Source organism: Bufo gargarizans, chromosome 11 (assembly GCF_014858855.1).
Source record: "Bufo gargarizans isolate SCDJY-AF-19 chromosome 11, ASM1485885v1, whole genome shotgun sequence".
Lineage (NCBI taxonomy): Eukaryota > Metazoa > Chordata > Amphibia > Anura > Bufonidae > Bufo > Bufo gargarizans.
Window position 1 is genome coordinate 25,043,267 of NC_058090.1, and position 24,685 is coordinate 25,067,951.

The following is a 24,685-nucleotide window of genomic DNA, read 5'->3' on the forward strand; positions in this document are numbered from 1 at the left end:
CTTGTTTACAGCCTGCTGCGAAACTAAATATCATTAGGGTTGAGGTTCCCATGTACCTTCAATAGCTGTTGGCCATACCCTCACTTGGTCAACAACTCTGTCACCTGAGTTCTCCATACACACTTGGCTTTGCAAAGTGTACATTTGTTTTCAGTAGGGAAAAAAAAAAAGGATAAAACCACTGACAGGGACTTATCTCCTGGGAGAACAAAAGGATGGGAACTTGGGGACCAGAAATTCAACACCAGAAAGAGTCCTGTGCTCCCCACATACATTAAATTGTTGGCTGGTCCTTGGCTGTCTATTGTACTGCTTGAGCCATGTATAGTTGTGTGGCTGGGGCGACTCCCTGAGAAGTCAGAGGCTGCCATATAGGCGCTCACCCCCAACACACACTAGGGTCACTTTCATGGGAAGTCAATTTTTCTTTTTGTATTTTTAGAGAGTGAGAAAAAAACTGAAAAACCGGAGGAAGCCCACACAAACATGGGGAGAACATACAAACTCCATGCAGATGTTGCCTCTGCTCGGAGTTGAACCCAGGACCCCAGTGCTTACCACTGAGCCACCGTGCCGCCCATACTGCATTGTCTGATGCTCAAGTCCCTAACTACGTCAACTTCATACTGGCTCAAAATTCAATAAGCAAGAAAAAGCAAATTGTAGCAATTGGGTTCAATAAAACAGGGATAACTCAATTTTGCATATTGTAAACAATTTTTAACAAGCGTAGACTGTCCGCTCTGCTCTAATCATCCACTACTGTCCTAAAACCTGCCATACATAGCGAGCAAGTGTCTGAGGACAGCATGGAGCTACTAACTGGGTGCAGGAGATTAGAAGGAAAGAACATACGGGGTGGGGTTGAGATCGGCGGTAGCAAAACAGCAACATACGGTATGTGACCACAAGATAATGAGGAGACTGGCTTGATACAACAAGGCAGGTTGTACTAATGTAACATAATAGCAGAGCGTGTGCAGTGCAAATAATCAAACACTCAGTATAATCAACACACGTAGGCAGGAGAGAAACCCCCATGTATAAAGATAACATGCATAACCTGGGAAGTAAAGGGTATCTCCCTTTTTGTTAGAAAAGTCCCATAAAAACATGTTGAACTCTCATGGACACTACAGAAAACAGGGGCAATGAGTGCCCAATTACCCCACAGAGCAAATGAAGTATCACATCTATTTGCCCAGTTCGGTACATTGCTGAAATGGGAATCCCTCCACTTCTAACATCGCTTGTGAATGCCGCCGGTGGGTTGCATCCTTACAATCACATGCTCTTAGCTCCCCCTAGTGGAGGTTGCAGGCAGCCAGAATTCCATCAATTACTAAGTAAAAAAAAAACTGAGTTCTCCTATACAGATAATTGTGCAATTAAACAGGATGGAGGACATTAATGAGGACCTGTTACCCACCTGACGTGTTTTATTAGATACTTGCATTCTACATGAAATAGCAATTCTGGAACCGCTTTCCTTTTAACTCTGCATTTGGCTGTTTCTCTGTTATTCCTCTTAGAAATAAACGAATTAAAAACTAGGTGTTACCAGTTGGGGGTGTTTCCTTATACACTCTGAGGCTAGCCAATCAGTGTCAGACTTGAGAAGGGGATTGGAAACACCCAGTTGTCTATTCATTCGTACATTTCTAGAGAGAATAACAGAGGAACGGTACAAGGCAGAGTTATAGGAAAATAGCCTCCAGGCTTGTTATTTTAAGGGGCATACAATATTTATTAATGATGATGTCAGTAGAGCAGACAGGTCCTAGGTTTAATACTTTCAGGGCTCATGCACATGACCGTGTGCTGGTCGGACCCGTGCTGCGGACCCCAAATTGCGGTCCACAATGCACAGGCAACGATCGTGGGGCCAGCCGCATGCGGATCGCGGTCCCATTCACTTGAATGGTGTCCGTGATCCGCATACGACTGTCCATACTGCAAAAAAGTAGTGCATGCACTACTTTTTTGCTGTAAGGAGGCACGGACAGAAAACCCACGGAGGCACTCTGTAGTGCTTCTGTGGGCTTCCGGTCCGTGCCTCCACTCCGCACCGCATCTCCCGCATTGCGGACCCATTCAAGTGAATGGGTCCGCATCCGTGATGTGGGGTGCACATGGCAGGTGCCCGTGTATTGCAGACCCTGTGTATGCAGGCCGCAATATGGCCACTGCCGGGCAACGGCTGTCTGCATGAGCCCTCATGATGAGCCCTATGTACATGTCTGGCTGCTCGGTAGACAGACTAGAAGCTGCTGCAGTATATTTCAATTGACACCAGCAAGAAACTTGAGGACTGGGTTTTTATCAGATCAATCCTGCTGGTCAGAGACACCATTCCCATAACTTCCCAGCATATATTCCTTCCTAGTCCTTACAGAGCTCCAACATATCTCACAGCGCAGTACAGACATTGTCATCACTCTTCCCTCTCAATCTAAATTCCTTATCTTAAACACACACATAAGGGGCAATTCATAGGAAGTCAATGAGCATATCGTTATGGTTTTGGAGTGTGGGAGGAAACCAGAAAAACCTGCAGAAACTCAATCAAAACATGAAAATTGCATGAAGATGATGTCATACTACATGTGGGTTCACATCTGAACCCAGGACTGCAAGTGTTAACAGGTGGGCCCCCGATACGCTGGAGCACCCCTGTTTATGCAGGCTATGGAAAGTAAAGACGCATATCAAAGCCCAAGCTTAATGATTCGTTAGAGGTTTATATAGGACTGGTAATACACCGTCACGTAGTGCATGGAGTATCTGAAGCTGTTTCAGCTAGCACAGCATTGCAGTCAGTGCAAGGAGATCATTCAGCTAATGACCAATATCTATCTCAGAAACTACAGAAACCTTGTTTTGTACTAAGAAACTGGATCCTCAAATACATCATCATCCTTCAGAAACCACGGGCAGAACAATCACATCCTCTTGGTAGGATCGGCAGTATCATAATACAATATTACGGTTTTCAAAAACACGTCTGGCTAGATTTACAACACTTCCTCTTTGAAAACTCCACTTCGTTGGCTCCAGTCCAGTGGCAGCAGAATAGGATACGCCTTGCTCATGCCTTCTTTATTTTACTTGTCAATTGCTCCCCACCTCCTTCAGATTTCCTGGGAGCTGAAGCACACTTATAGAAGAGCTGGTTTCAGACAGATGAGTAGACCAGACCTTACGGACATCGGCTTCTGCCTCATCTTGACTTCTGGACAAGTCTCGTCTACATACTAGTCTTCACATGGAGCTTTACCCATGTTCTAACAGGACTGCCATCCAAGGGGATTATTCGGTGATCCCAAGCTCCTTGCTGTTTTCTGCCGGTCTACTAGGAAATATCATCGCCATTTTCATCCTATGGCAACACAAGTTAAGCGCAAGGAGAAAAAACCTCCGTCTTTTATATCTTGGTTACTGGTCTGACTGTAACTAACCTGTTGGGAAAATGTTTGGTGAGCCCCATGGTGTCTGCTGCTTACTCCAAAAACCAAACCCTGGTGGAGATGGCAAAAGACCGGAAGATGTGTGATGTCTTCAGCTTCTTCATGATTTTCTTTGGCTTGGCCCCAATGCTTATTCTTCTGGCCATGGCTCTGGACTGTTGGATTGCTTGGCAAATCCATTCTTTTATCATACGCACATCACCAAAAAATTTGCCATGCTGGTCCCGGTGGTGGTATACGCTTTCAGCGCTGGATTCTGTTCAATGCCGTTCTTCGGCATTGGGAAGTTTGAACAGTATTGTCCAGGGACCTGGTGCTTTATACAAATGACCGTGGAGGACTCGCAGCCTAAAGTTTTGGCTTATTCTTTACTTTATGGAACAGTTATGGGACTACTAGTTGTAGCCATCATCATCTGCAACGTGGCTACCATGAGACTCCTTTACCAGATGTACCAGAACCAGAGTTCCCTCAAAGTTGGACCCAAGGTAGAATTTGTTAAGCAGCAGTCCGGCATGGAGGCGCTCGATCATCTAATCCTCTTGGTAGTCATGACAGTTGTTTTTTCGATTTGCTCTCTTCCTTTAACTGTACGTATTCACACCTGCTAAAATGTTTGTGCAAACTGTTGTGCAAAGTGCTACTGCAGTAACACTGCAAAATACTGATTGTGACATCTACGTAGCTTCCTGACCCTGAGTGAAGTTTAGATGTTATGCCACAGCATGGCATAGCCGAATATCATTCTTTTAAGGAGCTCTCTAGGAATAGCAAATTGCTTTGTAGTTGATATTGACTGATATTCTGTCTTCTAACAGAGATCTTGAGGGACACTAGAGGGGGAACATGTGGTTCTGGGGTTCAGGATGTATATTCTGTAACAGGGTCCCCCAACTATCCTGCACCATTTATAGCACTGGGGGCCTCTAGTTTTGCAGACTGACCATTGGGTCTTTTTTAGGCTCTAAATGCAATGTCCTTATAGTTATACCTCTGGGGTCTGTGTCTGTACTCTAGACGGACATTATTATTATTTATTATTAAAGCGCCATTCACTACCATAGCGCTGTACATATGAGAAGAGGTTTACATACATAATACAGACAATTGCACTTATCATAAACAGGACGAGTTACAGACTGGTACAGAAGGAGAGAGCGCCCTGCCCATGAGGTCCTACCATCTACAATGGTATGGAGAGAAGAAGGACACAGTAGGTGCGGGTGGAGCTGGTCCTGGCGGTATAGAGGCAGCAGGGTCACTGGTTGTAGGCTTGTCTGAAGAGGTGGGTTTTTAGGTTTCTTTTGAAGGATTCCACTATAGGTGAGAGTCTGAAATGTTGGGGCAGCGAGTTCCAGAGTATGGGGGATGCACGGGAGAAATCTTGGAGGCGATTGTGGGAACAGGCGATAAGAGGAGATGAGAGAAGGAGGTCTTGTGAGGATCGGAGATTGCGTGTGGGGATGTATCGGGAAAGTAGCTCAGAGATGTAGGGAGGGGACAGGTTATACAGGACATAGCGTAAAGTGTCTGTATAGGTGGCTCATCCATACCGCAATCCTCCAATCATGGTCTCAAAGATACCAACCAGAAGTTAGATATTTCAGAAGAACCACTGCAAGATGATCGTTCAATCTGAATGCAATTTACCGAGCTCTCCTACCTCGGGATACCTGGTCTCTACCCATACTCTTCATATCATATGCCTAAATTTGAGGCAAAGGACCGACCAAAACAATCTTTATAGACAATCCTAATACCACACGGCCAGCACAGAGGTGTTTCTAAGATGTATCCGTGAGGTTTTTTTAGGAGGTTCCTGATGGGAGAAACACAGCAGATTGTTCACAGCTAAGTGTAGGGGTAAGACAGAGGAGGCAGGCATTTACTACAGTGGTGTCCTCTAGGGTGTACCTGGGTCCACTCTGGCACAAGGGGAGGGTGCATCTGCAAAATCAGCCCCCTCTGGGATCAGGCATTTAAAAAGCACAGTTCAAGTTTACCTAAAACAGCGCCCCTCTTGTTAATGGTTGTGTCTGGTATTGCAGCTCCACCTCTAGGATGAACCCCGAGTGCTGGTCTCAAGTATGGAGAATCATCTGCTCAGAATTAATATGGTGTACTCTATGGGCATGATTTATCCTTTGATTTGGATATGCATTTTACCTATTTGGCAGCCTCTATGACAGTGATCCCCATCCTGCGGATCTATGGCTGTTGCAAAACTACAACTCTCAGCATGCCACTGTCAGGGCATGCTGGGAATTGTAGTTTTGCAACAGCCGGGCAGATGCAGGTTGCAAATCTCTGTGGGCTTGTGTATGGAAGTAGGGCATCCCCTGTCAATGGACGTGGCTGCATTGGGCTGCATGGAAATGATCCCCTTGGCATGGGTTGAAGGGTGTGTGTAACCCAAAGGTGACACCAATAATCAGATAAATGGGAGGTGCCAAGATTTAAACTGTCTGATTGATGGGGGTCTGACTGCTGGGAACCCCACTGATCACTAGAAGGGGGGTCCTGTGTCTCCCCATATGAATCTCTACTGTACAGCGCTTGGCTATCACCAGCAGTCCCTTAGAGATGAATGGAGTAATGGCACACATGCCTAACCACTGCTCCTCTGTTCATACAAGGCAAGGGGCTTTGGCCACAGGACCTCGTTTTTATGATCGGAGGGGGCCCAAGCAGTAAGATCCCAACCTATCAGACACTTATTCTCTATCCTGTCGACCACCCTTTCAAGACTATTGGGACAGTCATTTTAATAAGCTGAGTTACCTGGCCACATAACTTTTTCAGTAAGATCAACCAAAAGTATCAAAGTTCAGTTTCCCTGCAGTGCCTCCACAGGCGGAATGAAGCATTACACTGTGATCATAGAATTCAATGGGTTGTCCACATAAAGTGAGGACATCCTGGGTCCTCCAGTACAAGAAACACTCTTTGTAGCCGCTCTGACTAATAAATGAAGGTCCTTACTGGAGGTAATAATAATTGATACAATTTAACAGAAGTTTCCTAATAAGACAATGCATTTCCTAAAGCAGATAAGCCCTTTAATGAGGAAAGCCCTAAAAATGTGATGTTTAATGCAATGGGAGTTGTAGTGTTCCATGTATAGAGGATAGTAGAACTGTATTATGGTCATGTCCAGTGGTCAAGTAAAGTCATGGCTTGTAGTGTGCTTTGTATAGAGGATGATAGAATTGTATTAGGACACGTTCAGTATTTGGGTCATGTTGGGAGTTGTACTGCCTCTTATATGCATAAAGTTTACGTACAATGTGGTATCAGTGCAGGAAATAGAAGCTAAAGTAAGTAAACTAAGTAGCTGAATGTATTTTGAGACTATTTGCATAGCTGCCTGTAAATCAGAAACCCACAAAAGCCTTCAGATAAAGTATCTCTGGAAACTTAATGCCACTGTAAATTGCCTCAGACATTATGAAAGTAACTGCTTCATGGCTTCCAGTATATTAGATCTGCAGCCATTAATTCTGCTAATGCATCTTACCAAGTTTATTCTTGTAATTGGGATGATTGGTTCATAGGGAGGAGTCTGCTTGGGAAGCCATGCTGTTAGTGAGGAGCCACGGGACAGTCTCACCGGCCCACAGGCTTCTTAATGGACTACAGTATTTACCAGTCATCTACATGAATGGCCATCAATTACCCTGAAGATAAATGGCCGCTGAGAGTGAGAATTAGAAAGAATTGGAGTTTCTAATACAAACCTGCTCCGATTTCGGTGCACCAAATATGGAGTTTCTAGTGCTGCAAATCAAATACACTACCCCTTTAAAAAAAAAATAGGGGTGAAGCTCTGACAACTTCATAGTCATTTGCATATTAGGAGCAATGTTTCCCTTAACTCCATAATTTTTATTTCTTTTTAATAAAACTCTCTAATGCAATTTCCAAGCAGCACCATTTCCCAATATCACGAGACCCCCGGCTAGGTCGCTTTTACTAATGCCGTCGCACAGTGACATTTATTTTAATAATTACGTTTCCCTAAAAATAACAATTTTCAGAATGTCTCTTTGGTCACGTTATTAACCCCCTCAGCGCCAGCACAGAGAAATGCTAACCACATGGAATGCCTCTGACTGTAAATACGTTGTGAAAGCGGCTCTAACCACAGAAACGCCTACTTTGGAAAGCACAAAGTGACTTCACCCGAGAATGTGGTCTGTGCCCGCATAAAAAAAGGAACAAAAATACAAAATAAAAATACTCTTAACCCATGGCGAGATCAGTTTTTTTTTCTACTGAATGTTTGAGAGGCTCAAATCCAAATTCTTTCTTTATTAATATAAAACTGAATTGTGGCCCCAGAGAAGACTCACAACGTTTGGTTCCTGTGAGGAATATGGATTAATATTTACTGTCAGCCATGTCCTCACACCCCCCATTTGCTGACAGACAGCAGAGGTAGGGATTTCCCTGCTTCAAAGCCCCCCCAGCCAACTGAGTGTCAGTTGGCCAGGAAGACACCCCTCAGGGGGTCCAAGCTTCAAGGAGAAGTTCACACCTCTGTGCAGCAGTTGGGAGCCACCTGAATCTGCAGGAAAAACCCCTGCTGTGGGTATCTGCTTTTGCCTGGATCAATGAGATTTCCTAGACATATTGGCACCTACCTCTCATAAGGAATTATGAATCACCTGGCCATCGCAGGCGCGAACCGGATACATATTTGTGTCACGGTGGCCACGAGGTGCGGTCCCATGGTCTTGGTTTACTCGTACCCAGTCGGGGTAGGGAGATACCCATATCTCCCCATAGAAACCACCTACCGGTACCAGGTTTGGGCTCTACTTGTAGCCGGAACCCAGGCAGGTCCATTAGTCCCAGAACCATCTCCCTGTGACCCTCTGGTCTGGAGCTATGACCCCTAAAGGGTTTTGTGGGTCATTCACCGTCAGCCCAGAAGAGGGGGAGTTGACCCTCCCTGAGGCAGGGAGGGGATGGGCCAGCTACAGGTTAAAAGCCTGGTGCCAGCAAGTAGGTGGCGTCTTTTCTCTGAAGAGGGGTCACATGCTACACATGTGTTTAGAGGGACCCAGGAAATAGCAGGAGATCACAGCCCCTCGTGTGGCCTCCAGCTCAGGACATCGCCAAGGAACTTTCATCATACTTGGTAACTTACTTTCACACTGCTTAATCCTATTGTAACCATATACCCTGTAATCTGTAACCTCAGACCACTGTATATATATATTGTCTGTGTATATTGTGTCATATCTAGTGTGCTCTTATAGCGATTAAATCTATAATTTAATCTTGTGCGATCTTGTATCTCGATCACGAATCCCCACGTCCGTGTTTTGGCCTAGTTATAAGCTACCGCGGGTTGGTTTCTGACCCTATATAATCCCGTTAGCGGACCGGGCTTATATCAAACGAGAAACTGGTGGCAGTTACCCGGGCTGAGTGTGGGCTGTTTTCACTGCGGCAGTGAAAAGGCCCTTCCAGCTTGTTGCCTCTCTGTGCCCGCGTGGACAGGAGGTGTGTGTGTAAACTATACCAGCCTGACCTTACGTGCTCCTCTGGAGGGCGTAACTTCACGTTTTTGGTAAACCCCGTGATCATACCAGGTCTCGTGAGCTCGACGTGGTTGACGTCAGCGGGCACGAGGGGTGGTATTCATCACATATTGGTGGCAGCAAAGTGGGATCGAGATACTAGTGTGTGTGAGTGTGAGACCCATACTTCCAGACACTAAAGACGACCAGCAGTAGCTCTTGCTGCTGGAGTCTTAAGATCAGTTCAACACTAGACCGTCTGAGTGCAGATACAATAAGGTGTGTGTGCATCAGGTTGCAGTGGTGTCAGTGACCATCCGTTGCAATGACGGCCAGTATCACAAGGAGCAAATTGAAGGAGATGGCCGATGCTTTAAATGGGGGCGGAGAGGAGGTGGAAGGCGAGGGGGAGCACAGCCAAAGCTCCCCAAGGAGCCAGTCGCCAGAGGTGAGGTCCGCAGCGGGCCTCAATCCACCTGCCCATCCCCCCAGCCAAGCTGGCTCAGCTGCTCTCCTACAAGCTGCCATGGACCGTCTCCAGGCTGGTGACCAGGTAGCCTCGGAGCTCCTCCTGGCGGCTGCAGAGCGTCGCGAGCAAGCAGAGGCTGCAGAGCGCCGCGAGCGAGCAGAGGCTGCAGAGCGTCGCGAGCGGGCCGAGCGTGAGCACCAGCTACAGATGCTCCAGCTAAAGCTCCAATTCCAGCAGCCATCCCCAGCCCAATGTGAGTCTCCAGAGGTCCGGATTCCGAAACTGCGGGCGGAGGACTTTCCCCTACTGGACAAAGATGGGGACCTGGACACCTTTTTGTTGGCATTTGAGACAGCCTGCCATCAATACTAGCTGCCAGAGGACCAGTGGGTCAGATTCCTCACGCCACGGCTCAGGGGAAAAGCCCTTGAAATCTTCGGGTACCTGCCCAGCGAGACCATCCTGAGCTATGAGGACATCAAACAGGCTCTGGTCAGGCAGTACACCTTAACCCCTGAGTCGTACCTGAAAAGGCTCAGGAGTTTGCACCGGGGTTCTACCCAAAGCTGGGCCGATCACATGCGGGCCTTGCTGAGAGCGGTTGACCAATGGACCACAGGATTGGAGCTCAGCACCGTCCAGCAGCTGAAGGAGCTCATCGCCACAGAACAGTTCTTGTGAAACTGCCCAGAGGATCTCCAGCAGTACCTCCGTGACCGATAGCCAAAGGGGGCCTCCGCAACAGCAGCCCTGGCCGATGAATACACCAACAACAGGACTTCAGAGGCCCGGAAACCTGTCGGCTGGAGAGGGGGTAAGAGGCACGCTGCCCCTGCTACCCCTGCCCCTAGGCCCAAGTGGGTACCGGCCCCTGCTGCACTTTCCACGTCGGTGGGGGAACCCCGACTTTGTCACCTGTGTAAGCAGCCAGGACACTTCCAAGCCATGTGTCCCCAGCGCCCAAGGGATCCGTCCCAGTCATCAACCCGGAAACCGTCCACTGTGTTGTGTGTGGGTGGGGGAGGTCCCTTGACAATGTTCAACCGGTCACCGTGGGCCAGGCCGTGGCCATGGGACTTAGAGACACCGGCGCTGAAATGACACTGGTACGGCCTGAACTGGTGACACCCCATGATTTACTGCCCGGGAGATCCCTCACTGTCTCCGGGATTGGAGGAGTGGAACCGGAGCTGCCCGTCGCCAAGGTCTATCTGGACTGGGGCGCCGGTCGAGGAGTAAGGGAGGTGGGGGTATCCGCAAATATCCCTGCCAGTGTTTTGCTGGGGACGGACCTGGGGCGGCTTGTGTCTAAGTACGTGGCCGCTGACACCCCAAGGTCCGATTCCCCAGAATGTGATGTGATGTCCCCCCCTGATAATACTGTGAATGTACCCATTATGCCTGTTGATGGGGAGGTGGGGGATGTGATGTGTGCCTCTCCCCTCAGTGGAGAGGGGGTCATTCCTGCCAGCTGGGCTGAAGCCCCAGGGTGTAGCCAGCAAGCCTGCTGGACCCTGTTGTCCTCCAGTGTGGTGACTGGGGGGACAAGCAGGGGGCAGACAGCTGCAGGGGGGGAGGATGCAAATGAGGTCAGGGCTGTCCCAGGAGAAGTAGGACTGCCAGGTGAACTCTCAGTGCAGGGTTCCTCCCCCACTGGGATGTCAGAAGGCCAGGTTAGTCCGTCTGGACTGGCGACTTGGTCAGGAGCCGAGGGAAAGCAGGCACTACCAGCAGTGGCAGCGGCCATAGCTGCTGTCACGCGCAGTGTGAGTGCTGGGGCCCTAGGGGCCCCTCAGGGGTCTGATGGCTTTCCCCCTTCCGACCAAGTGGCTGCCGAGTCAGAGGGAGGCCAGGAGACAGGTCCCAGGGACCTGACAGGGGACGTGGCAGTCTCGTCTATTCTGGCCACGTCCAGTCAGGAGTTTCAGGCAGCGTTAGCGGCTGACGCCAGCCTGAACGCTCTCAAGGAGCAAGCGGAACAGCCCCCCTCGGACTCAGACCTCGAGCGGATGGTCTGGGACCAAGGACGGCTGTACCGGGTCACGGTCCAGCCGGGCTCACAGGAGGCGTGGCCTAGGGACCGACAGCTAGTGGTACCCTATCAGTTCAGGACGGAGTTGTTGCAGGTTGCGCATGAGATTCCGATGGCGGGACACCTAGGGATCGCTAAGACAAGGGCCAGATTAGCCCAGCATTTCTACTGGCCCAAGATGGGGGCTGATGTGGGTGCCTACTGCCGTTCATGTGACACCTGCCAGCGGGTGGGGAAGGCGGGGCGGCGCCCCAAAGCCCCACTGGTAACGCTGCCCATAATTGAAGAGCCTTTCAGGAGGGTGGCTGTGGATCTGATTGGACCGCTGTCCATTCCCAGCAGCTCCGGGAAACGCTTCATATTGACGGTAGTAGACTATGCCACCCGATACCAGGAGGCGGTAGCCTTGTCATCCATTCGAGCCGACAAGGTGGCTACTGCCTTGCTGGAGATTTTCTCCAGAGTGGGCTTTCCCCAGGAAATGCTCACCGACCGGGGGACCCAGTTCATGTCACAATTGATGGAGTCCCTCTGTAGGCAAACACCGGTGCAACATCTGGTGACCAGCCCGTACCACCCACAGACAAACGGCCTGTGTGAACGATTTAATGGCACCTTAAAGCAGATGCTTAAGATGTTGGTCGACTCCCACAGGCGTGACTGGGAGCGGTACCTCCCACATCTGCTGTTTGCCTACCGAGAGGTCCCACAGGCCTCCACGGGGTTCTCCCCCTTCGAGCTCCTGTACGGGCGACGTGTGCGGGGGCCCCTGGCTCTGGTGAAAGAGGCCTGGGAGGGAGAGGTAGTCACCCCTGGAGTGTCGGTCGTCGAATATGTCACGCGCTTCCGGAACAAGATGCAGGCCTTGTCGCAGCTGGTGCACGATAATATGGAGCGGGCCCAGGCCGACCAGAAGCGATGGTATGACCAGAACGCTTGTGAGAGGACCTACCAGGTGGGTCAGAAGGTATGGGTACTGGTCCCCGTACCTCAGGACAAGCTTCAGGCGGCCTGGGAAGGCCCATACCTCGTGCATCAGCGCCTCAATGCCGTGACGTACCTGGTCACCCTGGACCACGCCCGAGGAAGGCGGAAGGCCTTCCACGTGAACATGATGAAGGCCCATCATGAGAGGGGGGAATGTGCCCTCCCTGTCTGCAACCTCCCCGAGGAGGGAGAGGAGGAAACCCTCCTGGACATGCTCACCCAGTTGAAGGCAGGTGGGTCCATCGAGGATGTGGAGGTGGGCCAACAGCTCTTGACGGACCAACGGTCCCAGCTGTGGGCCACCCTTCACCCCTTCCGGGAGTTGTTCAGCAACAAGCCCGGAAGGACGGAGTTGGCTGTCCATCACGTGGACACTAGGGATCACCCCCCAATCCGGCGTTCAGCATATCGGGTTTCCTTGGAGGTGCAGCAGCACATGCGCCAGGAGATTGACGAGATGCTGAAGCTGGGGGTCATCCAGGCATCCAACAGCGCTTGGGCCTCGCCTGTGGTCCTCGTCCCAAAGAAGGACCGGACCACCCGGTTCTGCGTGGACTACAGGGGACTCAACGCTGTCTCGGTCACCGATGCGTACCCTATGCCACGCATCGATGACCTGCTCGATCAGTTGGCCGGGGCTCGGTACCTGACCATCATGGATCTGAGCCGGGGGTACTGGCAGATTCCCCTGACCCCGGAGGCGCGGGAACGCTCTGCCTTCATCACCCCCTTTGGATTGTACGAATCCACAGTGATGCCGTTCGGCATGAAGAATGCCCCTGCCACTTTTCAGCGGATGGTCAACACGCTGCTTAAGGGACTTGAAAAGTACGCGGCCGCGTACCTGGATGACATTGCCGTCTTCAGTCCCACCTGGGAGGATCACCTACAGCACCTGATGCAGGTGCTGGGGCGGATCCACCAGGCAGGCTTGACCATCAAGCCGGAAAAGTGCCAGCTGGGCATGAGCGAGGTCCACTACCTGGGGCACCGGGTAGGCGGGGGGACTCTTAAGCCAGAGCCCGGGAAAGTGGATGCTATCGCATCCTGGCCCACCCCCAGGACCAAGAAACAGGTGATGTCCTTCCTGGGCACCGCCGGGTACTATAGGAGGTTCGTTCCCCACTATAGTAGCCTAGCGAAGCCCTTGACGGATCTCACCAAGAAGAAACTGCCCTCCGCAGTCGATTGGACGAACGACTGCGAGACGGCCTTCCGAGCGCTGAAGGAAGTCGGAAGCTCCTGCCGAGGGAGGTGGCGTACTCCACAATGGAGAAGGAGTGCCTGGCAATTGTCTGGGCACTGCAACGGTTGCAGCCGTATTTATACGGGCGCCGCTTCACAGTGGAGACCGACCACAACCCCCTCAGTTGGTTAAACACCGTATCCGGGACGAATGGGAGGCTGCTACGCTGAAGCCTAGCTCTCCAGCAGTATCACTTGACCATTCGCCACAAAAGGGGCCGTGACCACGGGAACGCCGATGGGCTATCCCGACAAGGAGAGGGGGCGGATGGGCGCACGGGGGAGCACAGGAATGTGCTGCCACCTGGCGCCCTCTAAAAGGGGGAGGTGTGAGGAATATGGATTAATATTTACTGTCAGCCATGTCCTCACACCCCCCATTTGCTGACAGACAGCAGAGGTAGGGATTTCCCTGCTTCAAAGCCCCCCCAGCCAACTGAGTGTCAGTTGGCCAGGAAGACACCCCTCAGGGGGTCCAAGCTTCAAGGAGAAGTTCACACCTCTGTGCAGCAGTTGGGAGCCACCTGAATCTGCAGGAAAAACCCCTGCTGTGGGTATCTGCTTTTGCCTGGATCAATGAGATTTCCTAGACATATTGGCACCTACCTCTCATAAGGAATTATGAATCACCTGGCCATCGCAGGCGCAAACCGGATACATATTTGTGTCACGGTGGCCACGAGGTACGGTCCCATGGTCTTGGTTTACTCGTACCCAGTCGGGGTAGGGAGATACCCATATCTCCCCATAGAAACCACCTACCGGTACCAGGTTTGGGCTCTACTTGTAGCCGGAACCCAGGCAGGTCCATTAGTCCCAGAACCATCTCCCTGTGACCCTCTGGTCTGGAGCTATGACCCCTAAAGGGTTTTGTGGGTCATTTGCGGTCAGCCCAGAAGAGGGGGAGTTGACCCCTCCCTGAGGCAGGGAGGGGATGGGCCAGCTACAGGTTAAAAGCCTGGTGCCAGCAAGTAGGCGGCGTCTTTTCTCTGAAGAGGGGTCACATCCTACACATGTGTTTAGAGGGACCCAGGAAATAGCAGGAGATCACAGCCCCTCGTGTGGCCTCCAGCTCAGGACATCGCCAAGGAACTTTCATCATACTTGGTAACTTACTTTCACACTGCTTAATCCTATTGTAACCATATACCCTGTAATCTGTAACCTCAGACCACTGTATATATTGTCTGTGTATAGTGTGTTATATCTAGTGTGCTCTTATAGCGATTAAATCTATAATTTAATCTTGTGCTATCTTGTATCTCGATCACGAATCCCCACATCCGTGTTTTGGCCTAGTTATAAGCTACCGCGGGTTGGTTTATGACCCTATATAATCCCGTTAGCGGACCGGGCTTATATCAAACGAGAAACTGGTGGCAGTTACCCGGGCTGAGTGTGGGCTGTTTTCACTGCGGCAGTGAAAAGGCCCTTCCAGCTTGTTGCCTCTCTGTGCCCGCGTGGACAGGAGGTGTGTGTGTAAACTATACCAGCCTGACCTTACGTGCTCCTCTGGAGGGCGTAACTTCACGTTTTTGGTAAACCCCGTGATCATACCAGGTCTCGTGAGCTCGACGTGGTTGACGTCAGCGGACACGAGGGGTGGTATTCATCACAGTTCCCAAGATGGAAAAGATTATAGGTCGCTACCAATTACGATGTATGGGACTGAACACTGTGTTCTATATATGAGACTGATCGAATAAGTCTGATGGTGCCTGCTGTTTTTTGGGAAGGCTCATCCATCCTCCATGCCAACGCGTGAGGGAGACTAATATTTTGGTCTACTCTGTTGGTTTTTTCCTGCTGATACTCTGCATCGTCTTAAAAGGGGAAAAAAAATGGCTCTGTGGTCTCCAGCCAGGGGCGCAGCTAGACAGGACGCAGAAGTAGGAATCAACCAAAGTGCTTGAGCCTAAGGGCAGCCATGCACATCCAATAGGTATCAACCGAACAATTGTTTGGCTGAAATCTCTTCCGACTCCCCCATGCACATACATATTCGGCTCGGCCAGTATAAGTGTTCGGTATAAGTATTCAGTTGGGAGAAGAGTTGCCAACCATCCAGAAATTTCTAGACAGTCTGCAGAAATAGGTGACTTTTTCCTGTGTCAGTGAAAAAAAAAAAAAGACATGTCCGTGATTTTTTTGAGATTGGCGGTACTTAACTAGATTATTTTGTAAATCATAATTAAACAGCTCGCAGTAAATGCTGGTAATGAGTTCCGATCAGTATACTGAGCTATAGACATGTATTACTTATAATCTTTATCATTAGTTATGGTTTTCTAAACTGTCCGTGAAGAATATTGGCTGCCTGTGATTTTAGTTGTCGAGAAAAAATGAAAAATTCTGGTTGGCAACCCTGATGAGGAGAGGGGAGAAAGCCGCTGCCAGACACTTATGGTGGCCACTTATTTCCCATGAGAAAAATAAATAAATAAATAAATAAAAAAATCGGTCAAAAATATTTGCTTTGCATGGTCCTTCTCTCCCCCAAGGAGATTCAGGCCCCCTTCCCACATACATTAGACTGTCGGCTGAACCCACCATTCTTTGTGGGTTTGGCCACCAATTCACTAATGTGCACAGGGACCTTAATGAGGTAATCTAAACCTGGAAAACTCGGCCACAATGCCCGGGCCAATCATACAAAAAAAGCCTGTGTCCTTCCGGATCCATCCACAGCCGTCACTGCATCTCCCTGGCGCGTAGATCACAACATCCATCAACGGGGGTGCAGCCAATAGCAGACGGTGACCTGCCCCCTTGCATGATGTGTGACATCATACTTGACTCAAGGGGAGCAGGCAGGGGTGTAGCTAAAGCCTCACGGACCCTGGTGGAAGAGTTTGGCTTGGGCCCCCCTTCCCTTGCGTTGTGGCCAGGGGCAGGGAAGCCTTCGTGCTGCCGGAGGTTAAAATTGAAACAGCACTTTCCCCCATGCTCTTGACCTAACCCCTTCCCTCCAGCCAGAGGTATACCTTGACCAGAATGCACTTTCTATAATACTTTGTGCGCCTCCTCAGGCTCAGGTAAGTATTCTCTGTATGAGGGGCCGGGCATTGTGGGTGGGTTTTCCAGGTTTGGATAACCCTTTTAAGAGCCTCTTTACAAGGACTAAAGACTTAGGAACAAACGTTAGGCCAAACGGTAAATATGCCGGAGGTCAAACGAGCAAAAAGATTTTGCACTTGGACAAGGATCTTCAAGTTACGTCTCTGTTTTCAGTACTAACGCCTGTATCAGTGGCATGTCAAGGGGGGATGCAGGGGGTCCAGTTCACCCCGGGTGCTAGCTGTCAGGGGGGTGCCACAGAAGCAATGAGCGATTGCATCAATACAGACGGAGGGGCTCATTGCTAGAGCGGCGGGCTGCTGGCGGTCATTTCACTTACTGACCGCTCAGCTCCCTGCGCTCCTTCCCTCTTGCAGACACAGGTTGTGCTGCCGGGCTGTGGGGGAACGCTGGACGTGATCATCAGGGACAATGGGAGTAGGTACTATATATTTTTTTTAATTAACACTGCACATTACTACTGTCGAGGTCACAGAAAGGGCATTACTGCTGTGAAAAGGGCATAGAGATGGTATTACTACTGTGTAGGAGGCACAGAGAGGGCATTACTACCGTGAAGGCGGCACAGAGAGGACATTACTATTTTGAAGGGGGCATTACTATTGTGAAGGGAGCACAAAGAGGGCATTACTGCTGTGAAGGGGGAACAGAGAGGGCATTACTATTGTGAAGGGGGCATAGAGAGGGCATTACTGCTGTGGGGGGGGGCACAATGAGGACATAACTACCCTAAAGGGTGCACAGACAGGGCATAACTACGGTGAGGGGGCATAACTACTGTGAAGGTGGGGCAATGAGGTGAAAACTACCGTGAGAGGGCACAGTGTGGGTATAACTATTTTGAAGGGAGCAGAGAGGGCATAACTACTGTGAGGGAGGCACAATTAGGGCATAACTACTGTGAGGGGGCATAACTACTGTGAGGGGGCACAACGAAGGGATAACTACTGTGAAGGGGACACAATTAAGGGATAACTACTATGAGGGGGCACAATGAGGGCATAACTACTGTGAGGGGGCACAATGAAGGGATAACTACTGTGAAGGGGACACAATTAAGGGATAACTACTATGAGGGGGCACAATTAAGGGATAACTACTATGAGGGGGCACAATGAAGGGATAACTACTGTGAAGGGGACACAATGAAGGGATAACTACTGTGAGGGGCACAATGTGGGCATAACTACTGTGAAGGGGTGCAGAGGGCATAACTACTGTGAGGGGGCACAATGTGGGCATAACTACTATGAGGGGGCACAATGTGGGAATAACTACTATGAGGAGGCACAATGTGGGCATAACTATGAAGGAGCACAATGTGGGCATAACTACTATAACTACTGTGAGGGGGCAAAGTGTTGGCATAATAAATATGAGGGGGCACAATGTGGGCATAACTACTGTGAGGAGGCACAGTGTGGGCATAACTACAGTGAGGAGGGCACAATGTGGATATAACTGCTGTGAAGGGGCACAATGAGAGCATTACTGCTGTGTGAGGGCACAGTGGGGCTTAACTTCTGTGAGGGGGAAAGGTGTTCTAAAGTATGGGGAGGGGGGGGGGGGTTGCCAAATACCATAGGCACACCATTGACCAATTGTCGGACGGTTTATCGTTTACGAGCGCTTGCAGGAACACTCGTTAGCAATGATCTGGCAGTCCAATACTGCCACCGATTACCCAATAAACTACCAAACACTTGTTCATCAGGCAATCAGAATCTTTCAGCATGCTTAAAATTCTGGTGACAGATGAGCAATGGAATAACGATCGCTCCTTCCCATACTGAGGAGGAGATTGCTGCAGTATGTAACAGAAAGCTTCCTTCCCGTCAATCGCCTGCAGAATCGGGCTGTGTAATACAGTGTTAAGGAACATAGATTGTAACCTGGGCATCCACTCCTCAAAGAAAGCCTTCTGAGATCCATCTGCTGCAAGCAGGGAAAACGTATTATTACATGATACCAGGTAAAATAAAGACATGTAATATGTAGTGTAATCATGCTAAACCCTCTAAACGCAAGACCCACTTTTAGTGCAATGAAATGTTTCTCACCCAAAATAGTCTAGAAGTTTGGTGCCATTAAAGTGAATAGTCACTGAAAGCCACAGCTGCCCGCTCTGGAGGACTCTGTGCAACCATATATTAATCAGTTACCCATTTAATTGAATGGACACCATGTAATACCACATTTCTCCTGCAGTGGCCACTGTCAGCTGTCATCACGGGGAGTTTCAGCAGCTGGACCTGAGGCAATCAGCTGATCGCCAATGGGTTCTCAGTTACAGGGGTTATCCTTTATAGAAGAAAAGTGACAGATAAGCATTACAATCCATGGCCTACTGATACGACATGGCCCGCTTGAAAAATCGTAATGGAAATATATGCAAAACCTGATTAAGATATGATTACCAAGTCAATATAAGGAAAGTCCATCCAGTACAAACAAGGAAGAACTACATTAGAAATTCATGGGAAACCCAGTTAAAGGCTGTGACAAATATGCAGGATTATTTAAAGAGATTTATTGACATTGGCAGGACACCCTCCTGACTTAACCCTATCAATTACCGATCAGCAGTCCTGATCGCCTGTCCCTACGTTCATTATTACCTCCTGTTACCGTCTTATTCACCTTTCTCTTACCTGCAAGTAATTATCTTGACAAATTCCAATTTGGCAAAAACAAGTTGTCGGAACCCGTTCCAACAATTCTGATTAATACATTAATACATATACGTGTTTCATTCTGATTTCGTTGGAAGAAAGCTGCACAATCGCTTGGCAGCTGTCCATCTATTCTTCCTCCTAGTAGCAAACAATACATTATATGGTTAAATGCTGGGTAATATAATCCGTCCATCTGTCCTACTGAACTGACAGCAGAGAACTCACAGAGCATGTCAAAAGGTTTTACTGATCATGATTGACTGCAAGATTATCTGTCAACAGCATCTTTCCCTAAACTGGGTGTCCCTCCACCCATAAGCACGCTAGCGTCTTTAAATATTGTTCTCATGCATCCCCACCCAGTTTGGGACAGCCAGATTTTTTTATGGCAACCCAGACGATCAGTTGTGTTCCGTAGATGAATATGACAGCATGTGTGCAATTTTCCTACAGTGCCCCCGCAGGTGTAATAAAGCACTACACATCAGGTAATGGTTGGACACGTTAGGTCCTCCAGGTCCTGCTCTATAAACTCCGCTTTCTGAATGAGCTTTCGAAATCGGACAGTCTTTTCAAAATGGGGGATCAACAGAACAAGGAGCAACTTCTCGCCAAGCTGTGGATTTGTCTTCTGTTATATTTCACAGGGCTGGGAGTATTACAACTTTTCCCTTGATGGCAGCTGTCAGAGGAACGAAGCATAAGGCATGTCAGCTCTCAACATGTCCAATCCCTTTAATCTCAAGGAAGTTGAGTCATCACCAGAGGTGTCTGGCCGGAGCTTATTCTCCTCTCCCTATTGAGTACATGTGCATGCTCAGCCAAGCTGAGCATGCATGAGTATTGAGAAGTTAGGATGAATTGCTGTCAGTTATATAAAATGTATGGCTGGCTTTAATGGCATGTATTTCTATGACCGATGTGTGAACACCATGATGACTGCTCTCACCATTGCTTCCCAGTCTCACCAGCAGTTTGGAGAATGGGCTATAACGAGGCAGACGAACAAGTGGAGGACCAATCTAGGGGACTTCTCTTGTGGGAGTCGTAAAACTTAAGAGACAGCAAAATAGAATTTCATGCAAAAACATGTTTTCCCGAGCCGTTTACATTTTTGATGAATAAAGTTATTCTCATGTTCCATTTTGTTTTCCTTGGAGGAATGTGGCACTGTCACTTGTTGGCAGCTGTCCATCTATTTTTCCTCCTAGAAGCAACCCATTAACTATATAATTTAATGCTGGGTGATATAATCCATCCATCTGTCCTAATGAACTGACAGCAGAGAACTCACAGATCATGTTAAAAGGTTTTACTGATCATGATTGACTGCAAGATTCTTGTAAAAGGGTATCCGTAAACAGCATCTTAGGTTTCCCCTAAATGGCCCTACAATTAGGTCTCTATCCACCCACACACAGACTAGTGTCTAAGTATTGCATGCATCCCCACCCACTTTGGGTCAGCCATTTTTTTTATGGTCGTCGCTTATGTTGCTGGAAACCCAGGCAATCAGTTGTGTTCTGCAGAGGAACACGACAGCAAGTGGGCAATTTATGTACAGTGCCCCCGCAGGTGTAATAAAGCACTACACACAGGCTGATCATGTAATGCATGGACATGTTATGTCCTCCAGGTCAATTGCAAACAAAACTGACTGAACTTGCTTGCAAAATAATGCGAGTTTTCCTGAACGCATCCGGACCGAATCTGTATCGTTCGTGTGCAAGAGGCCTATGGCATTTCGGCTCTCAACATGCCCAATCCATTTGATCTCAAGAAAGTTAAGTTATCACCATACGTGTCTGGCCAGAGCTTATTCTCATCTCCCTATTGAGTACACATGTGCATGCTCAGCCAAGCTGAGCATGCAAGTGTACGGGGAAGTTAGGATGAAAATCTGTCCATTATAGAAAACGTATGGGTAACTTTAGGGCACTTTCACACTTGCGTCAAAGTTTTCCGGTATTAAGTTCCATCCTAGGGGCTCAATGCTGCAAAAAACGGATCAGTTTTATCCTAATGCATTCTGAATGGAAAGCAATCCGTTCAGGATGCATCAGGATGTTTTCAGTTCAGTCCTTTTACGGTATTTGGACGGAGAAAAAACAGCAGCATGCTGCATTTTTCTCTCTGGCCAAAAATCCTGAACACTTGTCGGAATGCCGGATCTGGCATTTTTTCCAAATTGCCGCATTGACGGTCTGCGCATGCGCAGACCTTTAAAAAGGTTTAAAAAAAATAATATACCGGATCAGTTTTTCTGGATGACACCGGAGAGACGGATCCGGTATTTGCAATGCATTTGTGAGACGGATCCGCATACAAATGGTTTCCGTTTGCATACAGATTGTCAGATCCGGCAGGCTGTTCCGGCGACTGAACTGCATGCCGGAATCCAGCAACGCAAGTGTGAAAGTACCCTAAGTCGCGTGAATTTCTGACCGATGTGTAAAAATCACAGTGACCTCTCTCACATGGGTAGGCACCAGTGCTTCCCAGCCTCACTAGTTGAGCAGCAGTTTGGAGACATGGGCTGCTGGACCAGTGGAGGACCAGTCTAGTGGACTTTTCTTATTTGAGCCATAAAACCTAAGAAACTGTAAAATAGAATTTCATGGAACTAGATGGAAAATGAAACATGAAAAATTTTACCTTCGACCTCTCTATGTGTAATTAAATGACAACTTTGAGGTAAATTCCAGCCAAAATATAGGAAATTGTAATTCTTCTTTCAAAAATCTTTCTAAAGTAAAATGTTTCCAATGATTGACTGATAAACCCCATTAATCAATCTTCTTCTTCTCTCCCCCAGTTCAGAGTCTACATTGGAGCCTTCATGAAAGAGAATAACGAATACGCCGACCTTATAGTCTTGAGGTTTCTCTCTATGAACTCCATAGTGGACCCTTGGATTTTTATCATCTGTAGGACATCAAGGTTTCACCACCATTTGCATAGACTCTGCAGCAGGATTCACTCTATAAGCAATCCCCCGAGCCAGCTGCTGGATGAGAGCTTTAAGAGTGAATTGTAAGCTGAAGACCTGGTTGGGATTTCTAGGAAGTAGCCAAGATTTTGGAAAGTTGACTATGGAAATATGGGCCGACGCTCTTTCATGCAGAAGATGCACTCAATGTATTTACAATGTATAACTCTACTGAGAGGCGACGAGGGCCGCAGAGATATTCCAAGCAGGGTGCATGCATTCTTGACACATGAGAAACAATGTGGATGTTTGTCCTGGAAACTCCGTCTGGTGACGTCATGGAACTCTATGCTCGATACTATGATATCAGGAAAGATAAGAGGGAAGGAGGTGAACTGTGAATGAGGGACAACAGAGGACCTCTTATTTTTCATAAACTATGGCCCTGGTGGCCATTGGTTTAGTAATCTAGTCCCTGGAATCCAGTGGGACCATCCCTGTTAACTACTACTTTAGACTGTTCATATGATCTTGAGACAAGATGATGGCAGCTGCCCTTTTTTTTTTTTTTTTTTTATCACAAATGGCCGTGTACAGGCAGGGATGTTCTTCCTAACCTTTAATGGAGATATCCCGAGATGTGCAGCATGAGATTATTTGCATTAATCTGTTTGACATTGTAAACCATGCAATTTTTTTTTAAATCTGCTCATCTCACTTCACACATCTCAGGATATCTCAAACCAAGAGGAAAGGTAAGGAAGGACCCTATACATAAATTGTTGGACAGAGTGGGTTATAAAATAAAAGAAACAATACTGGCCTTACCGATCCCCACTAGTCTCTATTTCCTGATCCCTTCAGCACACAGGAAATGTCTGTTCAGCCAATCACTGACGGAGGCGGGTCACCACTGGTGCCAGTGATTGGCTGAGTGGGCATTTCCTTGTGTAGAGGTGGGACCAAAAAGTACAGACCAGAGGAGACCTGGCAGGGGGCCTCAAGCCGTTGGCTGAAAAAAATGACTAGAGGGGCGGACATACCGCCTATGCAGCAGGTTCAGCTACACAGGGGCCCAGGTGGGAGTGGGACCCTTCCCAGCTGTAGAGCAGTAGTAAAAATGTCCAGACTGCACTGCCAAGATAAGTGTGGGGCTTATTGGGCTGACGGGGGCAGAGCTTCGTGACCGATGAGGCAGGTTTTGCTCTCTGATGGAGTGGTGCTTCTCAGTGCTCTAGGGTCCCCCAAATATAACTTTGCTTGGGGCCCCAGAAATACCAAATCTGCCACTGTCAATATCATCCTGTCAATAGGACAAGTCATGTTAGCTACTTGGGGGGCACCTGATGGACCTGAGCCTAAAGATGCCCTAGCTAAAAAACAAACAAACAAAAAAAAAATCCAGTCCTAGGATCACATATTCCTGCCAGGCGATGTACTGAAGCAGGGGACTCATTAGATTTAATACTTGCAGCTGCTAGTCCTCCAACCTCAGGGATACCCAGGGAACCCATAATTATTCCTATGAAAATTTCAATAAAATTTGTATTTTTGTTCATTTACATCTCTGCTTGTTCTGCTTAGGAGTCCAGTGGGCTGCACTCTCCTTGACTTCCCTATATAACTGTGCATACATAGATAACTACCAGTCAATGTTAGGACCGCCCACTGGACTCCTAAGTAAAGAAAAAGCAGGAATGTAAAGGAACAAAAATAGAAGTAATACTAAATCTTTTCCCTCCTGCGATATAGCATGAACGCTGCAGATAAGACACCATGTGCGATATGGCAGGACCCTTTAAGACAAACAATGGAAGTGAATGAATGAGGTTTGACTTGTGTTTGCGGTTAATTTACGCCAGTGCTGTAGTTAGTAAGGGTCTGTTTACATAGCCATAGCCAATGTCTCTATTGCTTTCCATACAGACTTGTTTTGCCAAAAATAGGAAAAGATCCCATGGGGAGTGTAGAAGAAAATAGTTCCAGCACTTGAAATAACTCAGTTGCACTTTATTTCTTCTTGTAGCATATGCCCATGGGAGTGGTTTGTTTTCTTCTCTCTGCCAAGATGCCATCTTCGAATAGAAGACAAGCTTCAGAGCCATGTAAACAGGCCCTTAGAAAGCCTAGACCTTGTGAGGTAATACAGGGAACCTATATTATGTCACTATATGACAGGTAACATGCATGCACACGGCTACATACTGTATGACTATGCCGCCCAACTACATTGCATGTGTGTCCATGCACAATATAGAAACCATATAAATCTCTA

At 48.3% G+C, this 24,685-nt stretch overlaps 1 protein-coding gene across 1 annotated transcript; it reads left to right on the top strand.

Moving 5' to 3' along the window:
• Positions 1-3,129: 3,129 nt before the first annotated feature.
• Positions 3,130-24,685, top strand: PTGDR (prostaglandin D2 receptor). Its single transcript, XM_044272512.1, is given in 4 exon segments — positions 3,130-3,411; positions 3,413-3,630; positions 3,633-4,057; positions 22,297-24,685. Coding segments are annotated over 4 exon segments (1,011 nt in total). The 5' UTR covers positions 3,130-3,265; the 3' UTR covers positions 22,519-24,685.